The sequence below is a fragment of the Dicentrarchus labrax genome, unplaced genomic scaffold (genome assembly GCF_905237075.1).
Source record: "Dicentrarchus labrax unplaced genomic scaffold, dlabrax2021, whole genome shotgun sequence".
Taxonomy (NCBI): Eukaryota; Metazoa; Chordata; class Actinopteri; family Moronidae; genus Dicentrarchus; species Dicentrarchus labrax.
Genome location: NW_026136708.1, coordinates 4,048,645 through 4,063,955, shown reverse-complemented (window position 1 = coordinate 4,063,955; position 15,311 = coordinate 4,048,645). Strand labels below are relative to the sequence as shown.

Below are 15,311 nucleotides of genomic sequence, written 5' to 3'. Positions count from 1 at the left end.
CTGGTAGTCTGTATAGTAGAGAACTGTGAGTGTGGTGATTTGTTGTTGTGTACACGGATATAAGTTTCAGAGATTTTGTTCAGTATCCAAAAGTGGCTGGCACGTCATTCCTTCATAGGTCATTGATAAACTGCTGATCAGGATTATATTTAAGGAGATTTACTTCATGTGCATGCAAGTCCACAGGATCTATATTCAAATAAGGCCACAAATGTCATTTTGTGTATTTCTTTATGATATCCTCACATAAACAGCTTTGACACTTAAAGGACAAAAGTATCTTTATCCAGAAAATTCCAGCTGTGTACAAGTTTATGGATCTGTATCCAGATTATCATGTTATATTATCATGGAAAAATAAAATCTGTCAAAGATACAGTTTGTCATCTTCTGCATACTGTCTGTATCTTTGACAATCTATCTCCACCTTGGATAGTACCTTTTTTTCTGCATTTATTCCAGTGTTAGACTAAAGTACATTTTTCTTTCAGTGTATTATAAATGAAAGCAGAGAATTATTTCTCAAGGCACTTTATTCTGTCAAAAGTAGCACTACAGTGTCAAGCTTTTTTTCCCCCCAGATCATCCTGTTTGCTGACCCAAGCTGTATTCATGATATAATCTGACATATGATGTTAAACAAGAATTTCTCAGGGTTTTTTTTTTAGCTTTTTTCAACTAGATAGCAAGCAATAACCCTCCGTGACACTCTTTTGAGAATAGACTATATTATTAATAACAGCAATAAAGATAATGATACCTGTTACACTGGTACTACTTGTTCTGTTGTTTGTTTTGTTCCTCTTTCTTTATGGTAAATGCAAAACCATTTGAGAGAGGAGTAGCTACTGTTTTAGTCTTGGTCTTTTTAAAAGCCTTTGGATGGACAGAGGGAGGAATAAGTAATCACAGATATCTTGAATATTTGGGCAGCAGAGTAAAACCACAAATTTTACTTTGGGCCACATAGTGCATAAAGAGGAGGTTAGGATTGCTTTTTACTCATTTAGTATTTGTGCATCTGTCAGCCATGGTAGGATCCAGGGTCAGCACTGATTCATCATGAGTCAAAAAATGGGACTCATGTTAGCCTCTTGTGGCCTTTAGGTCATGTGTATTACTGTAAACCTAATACTGTATATGTATCTGTGTCTGTAATAAAACTCTTAAATTAAGTTTATCACTACAATCTTCATTCATTTGTATGTGTCATAAACATTTCTGTTATGATTACACTAATTACTACAACTAGCATTTACAATGTTACATTTATCAAGATGTTACTTTATGTCAGAATATGCCAACAGGAAACTGGTTGCTACTGGAACAAATGACTAATGATGTCGATATGGGATGAAGAGAGACACACAACTTTACAGGAAATGCATAAATATACAGAAGCAAAAAGCACTCTGATTTCCGTTTCATGTGGACTCCACACTATCCATTATCCTTTAGAAACTATTCTTCAAACTCTTTAAATGACGAGTATCGCTCTTACTACGACCCCGTGAACACAGAAATCCAAAGCTTGACAGGCTTGCTGACTAATGGTTAATTCAGGTTATACCTTCTATTCAGGAAGTGTGTTTCCATCCAACTGTTCTCATTCACATTTTCAAAATGAAAAAAAAGTTTTAATATCACAAAAGATTGTTTATGCTTGGCTAAAGTGGAACAGTTGAGTACATTTGACAAAGTGTGAGTAAAGGATGAAAATCTTTTTTGGCCAATTTTCTGGAAATTTTATAATGAGTTAAACTTTTTCTTTGAACCATGAACACAATCTTTCCCCAAACTTCACCAAGTGGTTTTTGTGTGTTTTTCAGTCTTTAACCATAGAGGTGGTGACGTCAGAAAGTTAATTTAAGTAGTCCCTCCTAGCAGATAATATTATATAACTGAGACAAATCCAAACTGTGTCAACCTTACCATCCCTAAAAGGTTAAAACATGTTGCTCTTCTGGACACACCCAAATGGTTTAGCCTGATGTGGGTGTGATGTGCTCAAGTGTTCATTAACAATTATTAGTGATTAAAAATAACCCTGAACACTGTACCTTGTTGTTACACGTGCTAATGTGTATGGAAATATGCTATTGGACTTATTTACAGTATATATTAAAGGTCCAGTGTGAGGCATCTAGCTGAGTGAAAAGAGTGAAAAGAAATATTTCTCCAATAGGAGATTAATAAAGTATATATCTTCATCTTCTTCTTCTCCTATTATAGAAACATGGCAGCTCAACATGGCAGCCTCCATGGAAGGCGACCCGCGGCGTCTGTAGATATAAACAGCTCATCCTAAGGTAACGATCCCTAACTTCAGTTGATTATACACTCATGAAAACATACCTATAAATATTAAATTCCATTTCTGCCAATAGATCTTCCTAAATGTAGGCACAATTTATACTCCAGAAACAAACATATTCATTACGTTTTGGTTTGGTTTTAAACATCATCAACATGTCATAACGTATTACAGAAACTATAGGTTGTAAAGTCTTGACGGGGTTAACTATTGTTGTAGATGACCCTCTACGACAGAACCCCTCACTGTCAGTGGCTCAGTCAAGTGTGATGGTGAGTGTGATTAGATGGCATAATTTTAGCTATATGTTACTTTTCTGAACTATCAAAGTCCATTGACAACTGTTAATTAGTTGTTATTTTTCTGTTGTCCAGATATGTGCACAGTCACATAACACCATGACGTAAATCAAACAAGATTGAATCATCATTTTTACACCGTAGAAAGCTTCTCGATTGATGTTCAGTCAATAACCAGAATGTATTCCCTAGACCATAAGGAGGGCTTTTCTCACATTTCTTGTTTGCTCCTTGTTAAATTGGACTCTGTGGTGTATTATGTCATTATTCAGATCATTAAGTGGCCACACATTTGTTTTGCTCTATTAGTTCTGTTATTGCTAGAAAACAATAAGGCCCCAGGTAGAAGAGGTGAGATGATGCAAGCAGGAAATGTGTGTGTGTGTGTGTGTGTGTGTGTGTGTGTGTGTGTGTGTGTGTGCGCGCGTATATGTGTTGCGCCAAAGGCAGCCCAGGGACCAATAACCATACATTCACACCTCTAATTGAAGACTCTTGAATCACATCATCTAACTGGAGACATAATTATGAAGACATAACTGAGCCTTTGGATCAACGTGCATTAAACTTTAGTTTTAAAAAACATATCACATACGAGCTGTCGGGCTCCACGTTGTAGGGTGTTACAGTGGTCTAACTGTATTGGTTTAATCAATTCATGGTTATCAAAATGTATAATTATCAAAAGATAATAGAAAATTACTTTATTTTTTATTAAGGTCCTCGGGGCACCACCCTTAAATAAGGGAAACGATAGCCAATAATTGATTGATCAGTCTAATAAAATTCACTAAACTATTATTTCAGAAGTCAGTTTAATAATTAAATGAATAACTACAACCAAAATCCTTATTAATAGCTAAAGTGGGAGTTTTGGAGTTCTACATAGAAGAGGTTGGTATCACTCACTCTTGTACGACATTAAATAGGCCAGCAAATATAAACACAAGCATTTATTAAAGAAAAAAAATATAATAAAAGCAAACACAGGAAAATATACTATATACAATCTAACTTAAAGGAAGTTAGAGGAAAAAGGTGTGTGTGTGTGTGTGTGTGCATGGGGGTTGGGCGCCAGAAAAGGTGTGTGTCCTTTGTCCTCTGACCAGATGTTTCAATGTATGAAACATGTGTTGGTGAGAGACAAAGAGCACGGAGAAGCGGGAGGGTTTGAGTTCCCTCTCCATGTATGTGTGCTAAGGTTTAGGCCGAATATATGTGTGTGTGATTTTAGATTAACGGTGTCATTAAAAGGGAGTTAGTTGCATGCAAAGACTGTGTCTGTGTGAAGCATAACATTAACCTAACATCACCTTAGCACTGTCTGAAAGACTACAGTTACTACAGTAACCTGAGTTAATCAAATCCACATCACAATACAATAAGCTGAATAAAACACATCAGTTACATTAACAGTAATTAATCAGTCCTTGTTTAGCCGTTAACTCTGTTAAGTTATCTGTCTATGCCCAGTACGTAACCGACAGTCCAATGGAGATGAAGAAGAGTTGCGGGTGTTGTTCGGATCAGCTGGTGGTACTGTGAGCCAGGCTGATCAGAGTTGTGGTTCTAGAGTCCAAACTTTCTGCTGTGCTATGCCTGCTGGTGCAAGTAGCAAGAGGAAAGGCCTTTCGCTCGTTGCTCTGCAGAGTTAACGTATCAGCGTTAACGTCGCGTTGCTCCGGTGAAGGGGATCGCAGGAAGAAGCAGGCTCTCGTGCCGTGCTACAATCCCTTGCACACCAATCAGCCAGGGTGCCCAGGAGGTCATAATGTTACGGCTTATTGGTGTATATTAGACAGATAAAAGAGAAACAATATTTTAATGATTTTACATTCTCATTGCAGTGCCATTCACATTGAAGCTGCAGAGTTAGTACATGCCTTAGACACAGGGCAGGTATTTGGGGCACAGGGCACAGCATAGCGAATTTAAATTATTTTACTGTCTTTTAAAAGAGTGAACTTGGTAGACTTGGCTAATTAGAAGGTGGTTTGTAGAAATGTAGGAATATACAACCGAAGCCAAGGATTCTTCATAAACTCTGCTTTTGTGCTCTCTCCTCATCAGTGCTGTCTGAAGGTTAGAAGGGACTTTATTACTTTAAACATTTAAATGCCCATCACCTCAGTGTTGCAAGCGATAACTGTGAGTTGCCACACTGTACAACAAACAGCAGTGCCATTATTAGAATATATCTAAGATGTCCACTGTCACAGGGGCAAGAAGATAAAGGGCTGTGGCCTGCAGAAAGGGGGAATTGGATGTTCAACCGTTAACCTACCTACCTTTAAATACACAATAACAACTTAAAAATAATTTACCTTCCTAAAAAGGTAAAAGACAAAATGTATTAGGCTATTATGTGTGATGTCTGGACCACAACAGGCCATTTTACTTCGACTCTTACTTTGACTTTTCCAGTTAATGGAGTTATATGTGAAGCAGCAGGGAAGAAAAACTGCATGTAAGGCCAGAATATTTTCACATCTAAAGATTTTAAAAGTGTCTTAGTCAACTAGACGTGCACTCATTTCTGTTTTAGCAAAACTAACAGTTAAACCGTCAAAGGGAAGAAAACAGGATTAACTTCTGTTATTAAAAGGCCCATCCAAAATTTAAATTCTTTCATCTGCAAAACAATTTAAAGATGGCAGTGCACCTTTTGGGTATGGTCTGGCCATATCGTAGTTAACATTATATTATTGAGATAAAACTAGCTGAAAAAGCAGCAGACTGTCAAGTGTATACTTTGTGGATGCAACTTACAAATATAAAGAGGAAGCACAAGCTGCTAAACTGCTGCTGCTAGTATAATTTGCAGTGCATGCCATTCAAAACCCCTTGCAGCCTTGTATTTCCGCAGTCATACAAACTCTTAGAAGGTCAGTTCATCTAAATTTCCTATTTTCTTTCTTACCCCAGAGGAATCTAGCCATGCAGATAGTTTTGGTTTGGTTAACTGTCACAGAGGTTTAATGTTCACTTGAGAAAAGCTGTGTCATTGTGTTTAACACAGACCTAGAGAGACATTTGATGGCAACCAGTGATCATTCTTCAAAATGGTGGTTTCCCCCAACCTCTTTTAATGCTTCATCTTTCATCCAAAACCTGAAAAACCTGCTGATGCAACATTCCTCTACTAGGACTCTGATGTTGGCCACAAGAGAAAAACTCCACTGGCAAGTCTTTGAATGCTGACAGCTAACATCATCAAACTGTGCTTGATTAGCTTGAATTTTATTGATTTAGGGAGGGATAATGCGCATTAATTATCATGAGCACTTGAATGCATCATGTAAATGTTTTTTTTTTTTTAGATTTAGCCATTCAGACAAATTTTCATCTATAGTCCCTGGCAGGGCCATGGTATACCACTGGTGCAGTACAAGCAGTTAGATCAGTTTCCACTCAGTTGCTTGTCATACAGCAAAATCAAGTTCAAGATTCAAGAGGTTTATTATCATATGTACAGTATAAACACAAGGCTAGTACGCACAATGAAAATCTTACTTTGCCCGACTCTACGGTGGCCGACAAGGGCAATTGGCCGCAAACGGCAAAACGCTGCAAACGCGGGAATGATGCAAATCCAAAAACACACAAACACATATAACAAATGCAACAGAAAAACGCAGCAACAGAAAAATACTGCAATCACAGAAACGAAGCAAAAAAACGAAACAAAAACTAACAAACCCACAAAACAACTGCCAAAAAAAATACTGCAAATACCAAAACACGAAAACCCACAAAACAACTCCAAGAGAGAAATGCTGCAAATTCACTCGACAAACGGAAGTGCGCCAGGCCACTACAGGGACCAGACCTGTGGGACCAGACCCGAAAGACATGAAGAAGAAGAAGAAAGTTGGCTACGTTTTGGAGAGGAGAGTATTATAATATTATAATTATATTATTTAATATTATTATAATATTATAGAAGAATATTACAATTATTATAATATTATTATAATATTCTTCTACAATATTATATTATTATAAAAATATAATATAATTATTATAATATTATATTATATTATAATTGTGTCATATTATTATAATATAATTATAATATTATAATAATTATAAAAGATTATGGCCAAGTGTTTAAAAAAGACATAAAGGAAAACGTACATTTTTACTCTCCTCTTAGCCAACTTTCTTCTTCTTCTTCTTCTTCTTCTTCTTCTTCATGTCTTTCAGGTCTGGTCCCACAGGACTGGTCCATCCCTTAGGTCGGGTCCCCCTAGTTCCCTGGCGCACTTCTGTTTGGTCAAGTGAATTTGCAGCGTTTCTATCTGGCAGTTGTTTTTTGTGTTTTGGTATTTGCAGCATTTTTCTTTGGCAGTTGTTTTGTGGGTTTGTTAGTTTTTGTTTCTGCTTCGTTTCTGTGCTTGCAGTATTTTTCTGTTGCTGCGTTTTCTGTGTTGTGGGTGGGAATTGTCCTTTATGATTTTGTGGGCCCTCCTGATGACCTGGTTGTGTAGATGTCCTGTAGTGATGGGAAGGCTGCTCCAGGGATGAATTGTGCAGTTTTTGGTAGTCGGAGTGAGTGGCATACACAGTGAATAAGCTGCAGACTTGGCTGCAGTTGTTTGAGCAGTATAGTAACAGTGAAACAGTATTAGTGTGCATGTGGCGAGAGTGCATGCTGCCAGTTACAGTAGCTCCTGCTGTCTTCTTTACTTTTTCCCACTTAGATTTTTTGTTCTCAAGTATTTGATTTAAGCTGCACCCTCTCTAAGAATTCTTGTATAGAGAGTTTTGGTTTGGTTTCAAACATCATCTTCATGCTGAATTGCATCTACACCCATCTGGACAAGCCGGCAAACACTTTGAGGGGTCATGTTTTTTGACTTCTCCATTGCTTCCATCCAGCCAGCTCTGCTGGGTAAGAAGCTGACAGCGATGGAGGTGGATGATCCCCTTGTGTCCTTGATTTTCAACTACCTGACTGGCAGACCACAGTATATGCGCCTGCAACATTGTGTGTCAGACAGTGTGGTTAGGATCACCGGGGCCCTGTAGGGAACTGTCCTTTCTCCCTTCCTCTTCACCCTCTACACCAAATACTTCAACTATCACACAGTCCTGCCATCTTCAGAAGTTTTCTGATGACTCTGTTGTGATGGGGTGATGTGTAGGGATGGGGATCGAAACCCGGTTCTATCAAGGACCCGGTTCCACTTTTTTCAAAACCTGAAAATCAATAACGTTTGGGCTTATTGATACCACTATCGAGTCTCGTTGTTTTTTTTTTTCTCCCGTAGGTCCTGTAACGTAATTGTGTGTCCCCCGAGTCGCGTCACAGCATTTAAATCTAATCAATCCAATCACTGCAGCGTGTCCACCAATGTTTTTGAATGAAATTGTAAGCAAACAGGTATTAAAAGTAAAACAAGTGAAGTCTGGCAGTTAACTTGGCTCGCGAGGATGGCTGAACGGGCGAAAAGGTCTACAGTTTGGCTTCATTTTACCAAGCTCAAAGATAAAGAGGAAGCGAAATGCAACTTATACTGCAAAATCCTTTCTTGTGAAGGGGGGAACACAACCTCAATGGCCAAGCACATTAGCATTGTGCATCAAATAAAGGCCAAATGCAGTACCTTCGACTGTCTCTGGGTTGAAAAGACTCTGTCTCCTCCTCCTCCTCCTGCTGCTGCCGCCGCACCACAGATGGGCCCGTCTTCATCATCCACTCAAAGTACCAGCGGTAAGTGCACACACAGACTTTGTAGCTTGTCCCATCAGTTAAAAATAGTAATCCAATTGTGAAATCTGTGTTATAATTGGCAGCATACATGCAGGTAGCTTGAAAAGTAAATAAAGTTTCAGACATGCTGCATGATGATGTGTTCAGGTTGGCTCAGTAAAATGACTATTAGGTTAGGCATATTATTTATTTAATTAATAATATACATTATGACATTTTATTTTTCAGTTGGTGCTGCTGATATAGTCTTTCTATTGTTAGTTTTATGTCATTTCGAAGTGGCCTATTACATTAGCCATGTTTACTAAGGCTAGAAACGTTTTTGTTATGCTCACTTGTTAAGCAATAAAAGCAATACCAGTTCTGTTAAAAACATATTGTCACATCATCTTTCCACCAAATAATAGAAAAGTATCGATAGTGGTATCGATAAAGACTCGGATCGATAAGGAGTATCGATAAAGGTATCGATATCAATAAATATTAACGATCCCTATCCCTAGTGATGAGACTGAGTACAGGACAGTGGTGGGTAACTTTGTCACATGGTGTGAGCAGAGCTATCTGCAGCTCAATGTGACAAAGACCAAAGAGTTGGTTGTGAACCTGAGGAAGGCTGTCATCCACAAGTCCAGTGACGTTGTGGGAGTGGAGCTAGACCCTTTGAATGTGGTGTCAAGCTACATGGCATCTTGGACAATGTCTCCCACCTACTCCATAATGAACTGGTCAAACACAGGAGTAGTTTCAGTGCAAGACTCATTCCTCCGAGATGCACTACAAAGCAAGTAATTCCTGCCTGTGGCCATCCAACTCTTCAACTCAAAGTGTCAAAACTCATCGGTCATCAATCACTAAACTAGTGCTGAATGTTACTGTGGTTAATGTGCAATACAATGTGCAATTCACTGGATTATTCTGTCATTCTTGTAATTATTCAGTCATTGTAATAATCTGTGACTTGTAAAACCACAATCTTTAAAAACTCATTACTATTTAATTTCTGTCAGCACATACTGTGGAACACATTTACTTTGTATATATTAGAATATATTGTGTATATATTTTATTACTATAAGGTATATAGGCTCTTATTATACCTATTATATTTCTATTTAAATGCTTTTAACTTGTATTTGTACCTATACATACATTTAAATTCTATAAATTGTGCTAGATCTTTTTAAGTATTATCGGGGATCTATAAAGTCTTTCTGATTCTAATAAAAAACTGAATTATGTTTCCTACCATTTGCTCCGTCTGTAGCACTACCATTAGCACAGCATTTTCAGTTAGTTTTTTTTTCAGAGATGTAATGATTGCTTTTGCTATCTCACTCTGCATCAGCATCCCCAAGTTCTACAAGCTCCAGGTACACCACTGATAAACGTGATGCTTTTTTGATGCACGTACACAGTCTGTTTTTTTCACTACTTGTCTGTAGATTAATCAAGATAGCGGGAAAAGAGTGAATCACCAATATCCGTCAGTAACTCTTCTCTGAAATGGTCCTTTTTCCTCTTGCATTTTTGGTCATCTTGAATGGAGCCCTGTCCAGCTTTGCCTGTAGAGGCTATGCTAATGGTTTTATAATTGAGTGCACAACGGGCTTTCCTCTGTTTCGTTATGGAAAGCTTTTTGACTCATTACCCGGAACAGGTGCACTCCTTCCGATAGCTTTTCTTATATTGTCCCCTCTTTAGCATTGTACAGGCTTTAGCTAGCAGTGGTGCCATCTACTGTAGCACACAGGTGAATGTTTGCAGACAGCACACCTGCCAACACCATCATAGTGATTGCTATGATACAGTTTTCATACCCTTAATAGATAGGCTATTCAAGTTAAGCTGAATCAGTGAACTGCACAGTGTAGTGTTTAATGACCAAAAAAATTCAGGATTGTTGTATTTACTTACTATCAGTAAACATATGCTGCAAAAAGAAATTTTTTTTCAGCTCAAGCTGATGAAACTAGCCCAGTTGAGCACTTTCCTGCCCAATCTGACAAATCTGAAATGAAACAAATGAAGGTCAATTAGTTTGGGCTGAGAAGTGCACACGCACACACTTTGTTGCATGTTCACACAAGACAAGATGCAGTTTCCCACTGCTGATTGGATAACAATTATGGTAATGGGATGGGTGTTGATAAGTATTAAGGTTTTGCACAGTATTACATGAAATCAAAAACATCATACTGCATGAACAATCTTGAAGGTTTAACAGGTTTGATATGAAAAAATGATGTAATTTATTTCCGTTTGTTGTTTTACTGACATTGTTGAAAGTGAAACTCATTGTTTTTGGCTAAATAATATATATGTTTATGTATGTTTATATATGTTTATATAAGAATTGAATTGTTCGGTCCCTAAAACATGGAATCAGAAGTCACTGTCAACAAGACTGCCGTTGGAACTAACATACATCCCTGCTATGAAATAGAGAATTTCAATTACATACTGACAAACAACCCTTCCATTATATGTGTATTATTATATATTTTCCTTGTATTATTGTCTGTAATCACAATATGTGGAAACCTTCTCGTTATAATCTCCATCATTTACTTCAAACAGCTCCACACTCCTACTAACTACCTTATTCTCTCTCTGGCTGTGGCTGACCTGCTTGTTGGGATTATAGTCTTTCCTTTCAGCATGGCATTCTCTCTCAGCTCGTGTTTGTATCATGAGGATTTATTTTGTAAAGTACGAGGCAGTTTTGATATATCACTGAGCACATGTTCCATTCTGAACCTATGTTGTATTTCTATTGACAGATATCATGCTGTGTGTCAGCCTCTGACATACAGAACTAAAATCAACCAAAATGTTGTTGTGATCATGATCCTGATGAGCTGGGGGGTTTCTGCTTTAATTGGGATTGGTGTCATAATTGCTGGATTAAAAAATGAAACATGTGAGGAAAGGTGTTTAATTGATGTTCTACTTGCAAACATTTTAGGACCTATTTTCTCATTTTACCTCCCAGTGATCATAATGCTCTGTATCTACCTGAAGATTTTCCTTGTTGCACAGAGACAGGCACGCAGCATCCAGAACACAAAGTCTGGAGCAACTGTCAGTAAGATGGAAAGAAAGGCCACCAAAACTCTGGCTATTGTTTTGGGAGTTTTTCTTTTATGTTGGACTCCTTTCTTTCTTTGCATTACCATTGTGCCGTTTAGTAATAATTCAGTACCAGATCCTGTGATTGAAACACTTAACTGGCTTACTTTGTCAAATTCCATGCTCAATCCATTTATTTATGCTTTCTTTTACAGCTGGTTCAGGTCAGCTTTTAGAATGATCATGTCTGGAAAAATATTTCAAGGTAATTTTGCTGACTCAAATTTGCACTGAGTTACTGTTTGGGGTGCAAAATAGCTGATGGAAATGTCAACAATGTTACAGTAAATTCTGACAGAATAAAAGTGACTATGCCAACATTCTCTTGTTTTACTGGACTCCAGTTCAACATTATATAGCTGTTGGTAATTGAAATGTAAACTGTGTTAGGACTTTAATTCAATTAGGTGACAAAAATATTGTCCATGTTTTGTAAGGCAAAATGTAAGGCTCTAACTCCTTCTAAGTTTTGCTGTTATTTATGTTTTTGGCCTGTATATTATTAAAGGTGGAACACTACATGAAACTCAAACAAGGACGCATTGTGGGGAAGTGTATACAGTGATGACGATAGCTTAGATAATGGATGGTCTGTATTAACATGGAACTTTTCCAGTCTACTGACCACTCAAAGTGATTTACAAGCACTCATCCATTCACACACTGCGGCTGCAAATCTGCTCATCAGGAGCCCTACAATGATTATTATTCAAAACAGCCCACGAAAATTCTATTTGTACAGATTAACAGACACGGCACAGTCAAAAGATTGTACAGTTCATGTGGTATGAAGCAATCTGAGGTTCAGGTTCAGGACACTTAAACAGCAGACTGGAAGAGGGATTGAACCACCAACATTTTGAGTAATGGACGACCTGCTCTTCCGCCTGAGCAATTAAAAGCCTATTACATTTTGTTTTGTCAAAATGTCACCTGCATAGAGCACTGACACATTTTATGTTGGACGTGATATCTACAGTTTGGTCTTATTGCTCTGCATAGAAATCTGTTGGATAAATAGGACTAGTTCAAAAACATTGGATCAAATCTGAATACACTTGAATCTTAATCTTTTTGAGTCCCGTATCATTTCCATATAGGTTTGTGAGGTCTCGTCCCACTTCCCAAGTTGTTATTTGTTTCATGTTTTTATTCAAAATACTGCTGCATGACTGAAGAGTGGTATCGAGTCTATTAGCCTGAGTATTCCAGTTGTTAGAAGGTTTAGCATAACAACTGAAAGTAACCTAAGGTTTGAACAAATAAGCATGAATTCAACAGAGCTCTGTAATCATTTTTTGGCTGTGGAGGCAGAAACGCTACAGTTTTGAATAGTAGCTTACTTAATGTTCACAACCTGAAGCTACAAACTAAAAATGAGAAAATATGAGGATAAGATATGTAAGGATACATTTGTTTTCCAACGTAAGCAGCACTCCGACCATTTGGTATTTTTGTGACCTTTACATTTGCAGGGGCAAACAGGGGCGAGGTTCATTCAAAAGAGGCAGTGCAAAAGAGTTGATATTTCAGTGGGAAATGTGTCTTAGACGTTGCACTGAAAATAGATGCCTCAGACCCACATCTTTTTGTGGCAATAACAATAATCTGATGCCAATCTCAATTTTTTTTACCAAGAGCAAACATAATACTTGATGATGATGGTGAAGCTCTCTCTATGCATTGAACTGTGGTTGTCACGCACCATCTAAAAATATCGTGAGACTGACCCTGACCTCCTTTGTCACTATGTTGTCACCTGACTTCCTCCTTTACTCTCATCATAATAACTACCGCAGCTACAAGGGTTTATTACTTGAAAGTAAACAAATGTTTTGGGTCCTTGCTGAAATGACTAATGATGGTGTTTGTCTTGGCAGACAGTCAAGGTACTTACCTTTCAGACCCTATTCTATTAATACTGGAGGCCACATTTAAATTCAGACCTATTAGGTTGATATGGCCAATTTTTTCTTTTTATGAATTAGTATGAAGTTTAACTAAGTAAATTCAGACAACTGAAATTGACATGACAGTCATTTAGTTAACTGCATTCTTGATTAACATCAGTCACACAACAGAAACACTCCCAGTTTGACTAATTTGTAAACATTGATTCTGAAAGATGGACAAGTTATGTTTTTTAATTAGGACATAGTCCCTGTTTTAAATGGGGTTTGTGCATTTAAACCTTTTTTTGAAAGAGAGTATGACCAGCTTCATCGTATTCATAGGATAAGTCCATTGCAGCTTGTTTGAGGAGTCAAGAAGTATTTCCAATATCAAACTAAAATTCAACTCGTTCCAGAGGACTTCCACAGAGTTTGCCTATATGTTCTCTCTGAACTAGGGCAGACACTGTTCCCCAACAAAGAGGCTGGTAAATCATGCACCAAGGAGGTCTTGCCATCTGCAACAACTTCCATGATTCCAGATGGGACATCCACGTCTGCTCCTTCTGTGGTAGAGGCAATGCTTGCCCTGCTTGCTTGCACAACCCTACTTTGCAAAATCTAAGTACGCATTCGACACCCCGTAAAAGATACCAGCATTATCAGTAGCGCTTTAAAATTAATCCTTGTTCCAAACTTCTCTCAACTGGCCCTGAATGCACTGAAGCAAAAGGGAGCCAAATTTAAGTGGACACATGAGTGCCAGTCTGCTTTTGAAGCCCTGAAGACATGTTCGGTCACTACACCCATCCTCGGACATCCAACAGTTCACCTCCCTTTTGTAGTCTACACTGATGCAAGAGACATTGGTCTTGGCGCCGTGCTAGTCCAGCAAACTGGGCTGGGGACCGAAGAAGTTCTGGCATATGGCAGCAGGAGCCTAAACAAAGCAGAGTGCAACTATTCAGCCACGGAAAAGGAGTGCTTGGCTGTGGTTTGGGCCTTGAAAAGGTCGAAATACTACCTATTGATGCTTTGGCCAATGTTCTGCTGGGAAACCTTGGGTCCTGCTATTCATGTGGATGTTACTTTGACATTGTTGCAGACCATGTACACTCTTTCATGGAAATGGTATTCCCTGATGGCAGTGGCGTCTTTCAGCAGGATAATGCTCTCTGCCACAAAGCCAAAAATGGTTCAGAAATTGTTTGAAGAACACAATAACGAGTTTAAAGTGTTGATTTGGCCTCCAAATTCCCCAGATCTCAATCTAATCAAGCAGGACAAACAAGGCAGATCCATGGAGGCCCCACCTCAAAACTTACAGGATTTAAAGGATCTGCTGCTACTTCTAGTGGAGTCCATGCCTAGATAGGTCAGGGCTGTTTTGGTGGCAAAAGGGGGACCTACACAATATTAGGCAGGTGGTCATAATGTTATGGCTGATCGGTCTATGAGCACATCATCATGCCTACTTGTACCCCTCTCCATTAAAATTTTGAAAGATATGGACACCATTGCACCTTATCTGCACAAGATCATAAACATTAATAATAACGATAATTATCTGACAGCTAGTATCACCTGTGGCCTGCCCCAAGGATCAATTCTGGGACCAATTTTATTCTCTTTGTACGTTACCCCCTGTACATATCATTCAGCAACACAATGTCTCATTGTTACTCTGATGATACATAGTTATATCTCTCATTTAAACCACATGAACTGTACAATCTTTTGAACTCTTGTTTATCCAGTGTCAATGACTAGATGGCAGCCAACTTCCTACAATTTAACAGCAGCTTTTAAAACAGAAAATCTAAACTTTGAGCCAGATTGTCATAAATCACAGATACAGTCCTCTCTTGGTTGTCTTGCGACCAGTCTGTGGCAAAAAACCTCAAGGGAACTTTTGATGGCCTCTTATCCTTTGAGCAGCACACAAGAAACATCACCCA

The 15,311-nt window shown here is 38.3% G+C and overlaps 1 protein-coding gene across 1 annotated transcript; it reads left to right on the top strand.

The window, feature by feature from the left end:
- Positions 1-10,452: 10,452 nt before the first annotated feature.
- Positions 10,453-11,781, top strand: LOC127368537 (trace amine-associated receptor 1-like). Its single transcript, XM_051409454.1, has one exon. The coding sequence runs from the start codon at positions 10,709-10,711 to the stop codon at positions 11,693-11,695; it is 987 nt and encodes a 328-aa protein (XP_051265414.1). The 5' UTR covers positions 10,453-10,708; the 3' UTR covers positions 11,696-11,781.
- The last annotated feature ends 3,530 nt before the right edge of the window (positions 11,782-15,311 follow it).